This window comes from Sceloporus occidentalis, unplaced genomic scaffold (assembly GCF_023333645.1).
Source record: "Sceloporus occidentalis isolate IW3139 unplaced genomic scaffold, rSceOcc1.0.p SCAF_370, whole genome shotgun sequence".
Taxonomy (NCBI): domain Eukaryota; kingdom Metazoa; phylum Chordata; class Lepidosauria; order Squamata; family Phrynosomatidae; genus Sceloporus; species Sceloporus occidentalis.
In genome coordinates, this window is record NW_028317350.1 from 136992 (window position 1) to 145194 (window position 8203).

The 8203-nt window shown below is 41.0% G+C and overlaps 1 protein-coding gene across 1 annotated transcript; it reads left to right on the top strand.

Moving 5' to 3' along the window:
* The first annotated feature begins 6737 nt into the window (after nt 1-6737).
* LOC149273516 (olfactory receptor 5V1-like) lies at nt 6738-7361 on the top strand. The gene has a single exon (XM_089506201.1). The coding sequence runs from the start codon at nt 6738-6740 to the stop codon at nt 7359-7361; it is 624 nt and encodes a 207-aa protein (XP_089362327.1).
* The last annotated feature ends 842 nt before the right edge of the window (nt 7362-8203 follow it).

An 8203-nucleotide genomic window follows, 5' to 3' on the forward strand; every position in this document is an offset into this window, starting at 1 on the left:
TATCTATAGCATATTTTCTTTGTTTATATGGCTCTACTGATGTGAAACATCCTTTATATTATCTGGAACCATCAAGCTCTTGCCTTTGTTTCTATAGATGACCTAAGTGACACATTGGACGATATTAATCAGGACCGAGTTGGAGCTGTAATAGGACATTTACTCCATCGGTTGAGTGTTTAATTTCTCCAGATCCAACACCGTGCTCTACAATAACTCAATTTTTTTCCATTAATGGGCTAAACCAGTCCATAGTCCATGCTGGATTTTATGGTCCTATAGGGCCTACACATTTCCCTAAACACATGATCTAGTTTTTTTTCATGTTAAATTTTAACGCAAAGTGCATAACCACAAAAGAAAAACCATGTTTCGGTCAAAAATAGCTACTAACATTTTGGACTAGCCAGCATCTCATTAGCAGTGTCCGAGTTTGACTTGGTTTACAAAGCTTTTGGAAGAAATTAAATAACTAAACTTCATTTTAGAAGACAAGACAGCAAATGTCAAAGTGGAAATGTCTGCCAGTTAATGAAGTGCTTGATTTAGAAACTTTTCAGCTTCCTTATTGTAGGTTCCACTTCTTCTGTTGGCTGGCTTCTTTCTTCTGAGTTTCTTTGTATCATCTTCACCATATTAAAAATCCATCCTGCCGAAGGAAGATGGAATGCCTTCTCCACCTGCAATTCCCACTTCACCGTGGTCCTTCTCTACTATGGCACCATTATGTCGTTGTCCTGTGCTCTGTCCTGTGGACTACAAGGAACTGTCTCTGCAACAACAACTCCTGGAGAACTGACACCTGTATCATCTAGTGGTTCACCAACATCTGGCATCACAGGAGACCCAATACGACTGGGACCCGCAGCAGGCACAATCTCGTTACTTCGTTCCCGGATCTGATCTACGTGCCTTCGTAATATTCTACCATCAGCAGTCTGTACTTTGTATGACAAAAGTCCTGTGGCCACAAGTACTTGTGCAGGTATCCATCTAGACCCAGAAGCATAGTTCCTCACATAAACAGCACTCTCAGGTACAAATACTCTCACAGTAGAAACATTATAGCGCTCATTGAATTGCAATTCTTGCTTCTCTTGCAACTCAGACGTCAAATCAGGATGTAAACGATCCAGACAAGTTTTTAGACGGCGGTCCATGACGAGCTCTGCTGGACTCCTACCGGTGCTTGAGCATGGTGTCACGTGTTAGTGTAGAAGGAAATTTGCAAGCCTACGATTCCAGTCTCCCTCAATAATTCTCTTGAGTGAGTTATTTGTGGTCTGAACCATACGCGCAGCTTAACCATTTGAGGATGGATGAAATGGTGCAATTGTGACATGTCGAACAAGATTACTTTCCATAAAGATTTTGAATTCTGATGAGGTAAATTGTGTGCCATTATCAGGCACAATTGTATCCGGCAACCCATGTGTAGCAAACAGACTCATTAGAATCTTTATGACAGTGACCGAGGTAGCAGATGTAACTGGAACAACTTCTAACCATTTTGAAAAGGAGTCAACAACTAAAACAAACATTTGTCCATGAAAAGGGCCAGCAAAATCTATATGTAAACGGGACCAAGGTGACCTAGTCACTTCCCATGGGTGTACCGGGGCTTTAGGTGGAGCATGACATGTGGATTGACATGGTGCACAGTTCTTTACCCACTTCTCAATAACTTCATCCATTTTAGGCCACCAAACATAACTTCTGGCTAAAGCTTTCATGCGAACTATTCCAGGATGTCCCTCATGGAGGGCATGTAAAACTTTAGCTTGTCCTGCATTTGGAATTACCACTCTGTTCCCCCATAAAAGACAACCTTTATAGGCAGATAGTTCATGTTGGCGCACTACAAATGGCTTGAACTTGTCTTCAACTTTTGCTTTTGGCCACCCCCTCCAAACCCAGTTGAGCACACGGGAGAGCAATGGATCATTGGCTGAACTCACAATCATAAGCATTCAACATCAGGGACCACCTGAGCATGCGTGGGGAAATAATTTCAGGAGTGGGAGTATTGCTGGTGAACAGACCCAGTAAAGGTTTATGATCTGTTACAATAGTAAACCTCCGCCCATACAAATAGTCATGAAACTTTTTTACCCCGGACACAATAGCTAACGCCTCCTTGTCAATTTGGGCATAATTCCTCTCTATTGTAGATAAGGTCCGTGAATAAAATGCAATAGGAGCCTCAACACCATTTCTCAAAGTGTGACTCAAAACAGCTCCAATGCCGTAAGGAGACGCATCACAGGTAAGGTTGAGCGGTTTCTCTAAATCATAGTGTACAAGGACACTGTCAGAAGACAACAGCTTCTTTGCAGCATTGAACGCTTTAGTACGAACGTCAGTCCACCTCCATGGAGCGTTTTTATCCAGTAGACAATGCAGAGGTTCAGCAACAGTGGCTTTATCAGGCAGGAAAGAATGGTAAAAATTAAGCAACTCTAGGAATGCTTGCAGTTCTTGTTTGTTGATTGGAACTGGAGCTATATGGATCGCTTCAACCTTAGAATCAGTTGGATGAATGCCATGTGCGTCAATTCTGTAACCAAGGAAATCCACACTGCTTACACCAAAAACACACTTTTCTTTTTTAAGTTTTAGACCAGCGTCAAGGAAACGTTTCAAAACAAGTTGTAGCTGTGCAGCCAATGACTGTAGACAACCTGCTCCAATAAGAACGTCATCAAAATAAGGAATTACACCCGGAAGTCCAGATAAGAGGTCCTCCATTAGCTTTTGAAATATGCCAGGAGCAATGGAAACTCCAAACTTCAAACGTTTTGCTCGGAAAGCTCCTTTGTGTGTTATGACTGTTTGTGCATCAGCAGCCTCATCATCCACAGGTAACTGCTGGTAGGCTTGAGCCATATCTAATTTGGCAAATACCTTCCCTTTTGCCAAAGTAGTACGAATTTGATTAACAGCTGGAATTTGATAAGGATGCTCTTGCGATGCTTTGTTGATTTAACATTTGTAATCCGCACAGATTCTGACATCACCATTTGGTTTCATCACTGGAACGATGGGTGTACACCACTTAGGATGTGTCACAGGTTCAAGAATACCTTGTTCTACAAGACGTGTAATCTCAGCATCAATTTTGGGTCTGAGAGGTAATGGAACTTTGCGAGGCTTCATACGAACTGGAGGTACTGTAGGATCTAATACAAAAGAAACAGGAGGACCTTTATACATGCCAAGACCTTCCTCGAAAACTGCACTAAAGTCATCAACCACATTCTGTAGTGTATTTGTGGATACATTATGAACTCCAGTTAATGTGATTCCTAGGGGTTCAAACCACTCTCTACCCAGCAAGCTTGCTCTTTGTCTCTTAGTAATTATTTAACGTAAGTGTCCTCTGAATTTACCGTATTTGACTGGTATAAAGCAAGCACCCTTGACATCCACAACTTGCCTGTTGTAATCTCCCAGATGAATATCACAAGGTACAATTGAAGGGCCATTATGAGGCCATAACAAGGCAAATGTCTCTTCTGAAATCAAAGAATATGCGCACCCGGAATCTACTTCCATTTTGCAAGGAACATCTTGGAGCACAATCTCAGTGTAAATCTTAAGCCCTGATGGCGAATTTTCCACTGTATTTACAAAGTCATTTGAGTAAACCTCTGTAGTCATTTCACTACCCCAAACAGCATGTGGAATATTAACAGAGTGCGCTGCGGTTTTCATTGTACTTGCATTTTTATATTGATTTTGTGTCCCGCTGGCTTTACTTTGGCAAACTCTCTGTATATGACCTGTACGTTTACATTTGTGGCAAACTGCATTTCGGAAATTACATGTATTACGTCTGTATTTTCCGCTGCAATTATAACAAGTCCCTTTAAATGGAGCAGTGACATTAGTGTGTGGTGAAAAATCTTTTGATTTAACATCCATTTTCCACACTAGATTTAATTCAGGTGGGTTATCTTTGCTGGAGGATTGTATCTCTTTGGAGTGTAAATATGCAGCCTCGTATGCAAGTGCTTCTTCTTGTGCAGTAATAAAAGTTAAGTTTTGTCTTGCAAGAAGTCTCCTCTGTAATGCTTCATCATGCACTCCACACACCAGCCTGTCCCTAAGCAAGGATTCTAAACTGGCACCAAAATTGCAATTTTCAGACAGCCTGTGCAGTAGAGGACTGCACTGGGAGGCGGGTCCCGCGGGTCCCGCGGGACCCGCCAAAAAACTTGCGGGCGCGGGCGGTCTTGCTGGGGCTGCGGGCGGGAGCGGGCGGTCAGGCACTGTACCTGCGGGTCCCGGTAATCCCGCGCAGTCCCGCAAGGGTGCCTTCTTGCTGCCCCCTTTAATGTCTCCTAGCTTGCTCCGCCCAGGAACAAAACGGAGTCATGTGATGTGAAGTCACTTCCTGTGACTCCGTCTTGTTCCTGGGCGGAGCAAGAGAAGAGACGCCGTGAGGGAACAACTCGAGGGCAGCCGCGCGGGACTGCGCGGGAAATCAGGTAAGGAGGCGGGCATGATTGGCCACAAATGTGGCGGGAGCGAGCGGGATTGGCCACAAACATTGCGGGAGCGGGATTAAAAACCGCGGGAGCGGGCGGGAGCGGGATTAAAAAAGTAGTCCCGCGCAGGGCTCTACTGTGCAGTTCTTCAATGTATGCTGCAATACTTTCCCCTGGTTGCTGATTTCTTCTATTGAAATGGAAACGCCTCACTGTTTCAGATGAGGTTGGTGCAAAATGATTTTTTAATAGTGCCAGTATTTCTTCGAATGAGCAGTCTTTTGGTGTAGCAGTAATTATCAATGAGCGGACAGTATCAAAAGTCTTAGATCCAATAACACTCAGTAACACAGCTCTTTTCTGAATAGCATCAACCACCGTATTAGCCTCCAGGAAAAACACTAACCTGTCAGCATATGAGTCCCATGAAGATAGATTATCCAGATCAAATTCCTCCATTTGCCCCAGAGATGCCATGCTGGATATATTTGTATATGTGTAAATCTAACAAACAAACAAAAAAAAAAGTTCAACTTCCTCACTCTGGCTGAGTTTTTATATTTATAGATCCAGACGTTCTATTAAAGGGGACACAGAAAAGAATAGGTGCTCCACTTTTACTCTCTATTGGCACGGATGTAAGTGGGAACCACAATGGGAAAGATTAAATACACGCGCACAGTGATTGCGCATGTGCAGCTACGTTTTGCATCGAACATGTCAGGAGGCAGCAGCTAGGTAACAGAACATTATTTCTCATCATTTTCTTTTCTCTCTATTGTGGGGGTCATTCCACTCCCTTCTTTATCGTTACTCTCATTTATACCTCTATCTTTTTTTATCTGAACTCCTACTACATTTTTTTTTCAAAAAGTCTTTCTTTTGCAGTTTTCAACAAAATCCGAAGAACCGGTTTATTAAATGAGCTCATCTCAAAAAATTACCACGTACGGGTCTGATATATCCGATATAACAATTCTTCCGTCCACCATCTTTTATCCCCAGAGAACACAGACAAAAATAGACGGGAATAATGACAAATAAACAAAAATAAGCAAAAAATCCCCAACGTCTATAGCTTTTTAATTGTATTGAGAGCTCCAAATCCATGTCAGATGTGGAGGTCCCATTGGATTTCTAATGAACACCCTTTAAAACACTGAGGATTCCGCCACTAAATATTCCTTTTAGATGCTGAAAAGATTATAAAAAGGCAGGAAAGAAAATGATTTGTTAAGATGTATTTCAGAAACTAAAACAGGAGTGTTCCAAAGGAATTTAAATCATCTCCGACATTGGGCTTTGAATTGGTGACTTTGCACCATTCGGTAAGTCTTTAAAAATAATCCATTATCTTTGAATCCTTTTCTTTTTCTTCTTTTCTTTTTCATCCAAGAAAAAAAATATAAGAAAATATGATTATTTATATATAACTATATATATATATATTATATATATATTATATATATATAATATTATAATATATATAATTATTTGGTGCCCTTCTACTTGATGATGTAGTATATAGTTATAGGGAGTCTGTGAGCCAAGCCAAGTCATACTATTTGTTCCACAAGAATATAATCTTTCTTTCAATTCTTGTTCTTTTTTGCTTACATTTGAGCCAAACCCTGCCTCAGTCTATGAAGTCTTACAATGACGGCAGGCGTGCTTTCTCAGAGTATGTGAAACATGATAAAATACAGCTTTGTTCCTCACAAACAGATTTTCAGTCTGTGTTTGGATCCTATTGTATGTGTCAGTGCCTTTACTCACGTAGATATTCATTACGCCTTAATCATAGCAAAGGACTTTCCTTCTTTCTGCTCATTCTATGTGAATTAGAATTTGTTCATTACCCTTATTGTTCTGTCTAGAGACTGCTCGGTGATCCTTATGGATGACACAAACCAAACCGTCATGAATGGATTCATCCTTCTTGGTCTCTCTGATGTTCCGTGCCTACAAGTTATATTCTTCTTGCTGTTCTTGGTTATGTACATAACGACCCTGTCGGGAAACCTGTTAATTATATTAGTGGTGAGACTGAATACTCAGCTCCAGACCCCAATGTACTTCTTCCTCAGCACTCTCGCCTTCATTGACATCTGCTTCTCTTCCTCCATAGTTCCTCAAATCATGGTAAACACAATAGCCCCCGGCAGAATTATTACCGTGTTGGCTTGTGCAGCCCAAATGTTTATATCGTTAGTTCTGGGGGGGACGGAGTGTTTGATGCTGGCCGTTATGGCCTTCGATCGATACGCAGCCATCTGTAAACCTTTACACTACAATATGATCATGAACAAGAGACTCTGCATTCTTCTGACTGCAGTGTCCTGGGCTATCTGTATTATTAATTCCACCATCCATGTGACTCTCACTTTTCAGCTGCCTTTTTGTAGGTCCCACCGGGTCGACCATTTCTTCTGTGAGGTGCCACCATTCATCCGCATGTCTTGCAAGGACACTTGGGTAAATGAGGTTGGTATGTATACCTCCGCTGTATTCATTGCCGTGTGTTCCTTTTTATTGACTCTAAGTTCATACGTTCATATAATCTCCACCATAGTAAAGATCCCTTCCTCCAGAGGAAGACTTAAAGCTTTCTCCACCTGCACTTCCCAGCTGACTGTGGTCTTTATCTACTACGGCACCATTATGCCCATGTATCTGCGCTCACGGACAGTATACTTTCCTGAGAGAGACAGGGTTGTGACCATTTTGTATACGACGGTGATCCCGATGGTCAATCCCATTATCTATAGTGTTAGAAATAAGGATGTTAAAGATACCGTAAAAAGATTATCGGAATGGGCATCTCTTAAAAAAGTGTCCAACCTGAGATTTGTAGCTAATAAATTCAGCTAGATGACCGTTGCATGTTTATCTTAAATCATATTCCTCCACAAATGCACCAAACACAGTGAAAACAGTTGAAATCCTACTATTGCCAAAAATGGAGTTATTTGTTAAGTTTATTATGGAGCCAACCCATACACTCCCCAAGGATCTAACTCAAGAAGGTTAACTTTCTTATGTTCCACGTCCACTTCCCTGAGCACCAGGCCATGATGTCATAGATGGATGTGTGATGCAGAAGAAGTGATACAATGGAGGTCTCTCATGGCTACTTTGGGTGGTCTTCATATGGGCAAATGAGACTTTTGTGCCAATTTATCACAATTAATTGTGTCTAATGAACTACCTGCCCGCAAATTCACACCCATGACTTTCGGGGCTTTAATGATCACCGTTTTGTATTTTGATGTATTTTCCCTTTTTTCTGTCAGTTTTGATTGTCAGCCTCTGCGTTTGAAATTATTGTGAATATTTCAATGTCTTTGTTTTGGTTATGTGTTTTTACATATTTTCCTTTGAATTCTATGGAAAGCTCAATTTATAAACAGTTATAGTTTTCTACACATTAACCCCTTAAGGACCGGGCTCATTTTTCGTTTTCTACCCTGTGGGGCCGAGGCTGTTTTGACACTTTTGTGGTGCTTGTGTTCAGGTGTAATTTTCTCCTCACCCATTTAGTGTACCCACATAAGTTATATATTGTTTTTTTCAGGACAAGATGGGCTTTCTTCAGATACCATTATGATTGTATCATCTTATTTACTATAAAAAAAATAAAAAAAACATGGTGAAAAATTAAAAAAAAAGACATTTTATGACTTTTATTTGAAAAATCTTTTACTCACCTAAAA

Excerpts from the sequence above, each read along its gene's own strand:
- LOC149273516 (XM_089506201.1), top strand. The coding sequence starts at position 6,738 with ATGGCCTTCGATCGATACGCAGCCATCTGTAAACCTTTACACTACAAT.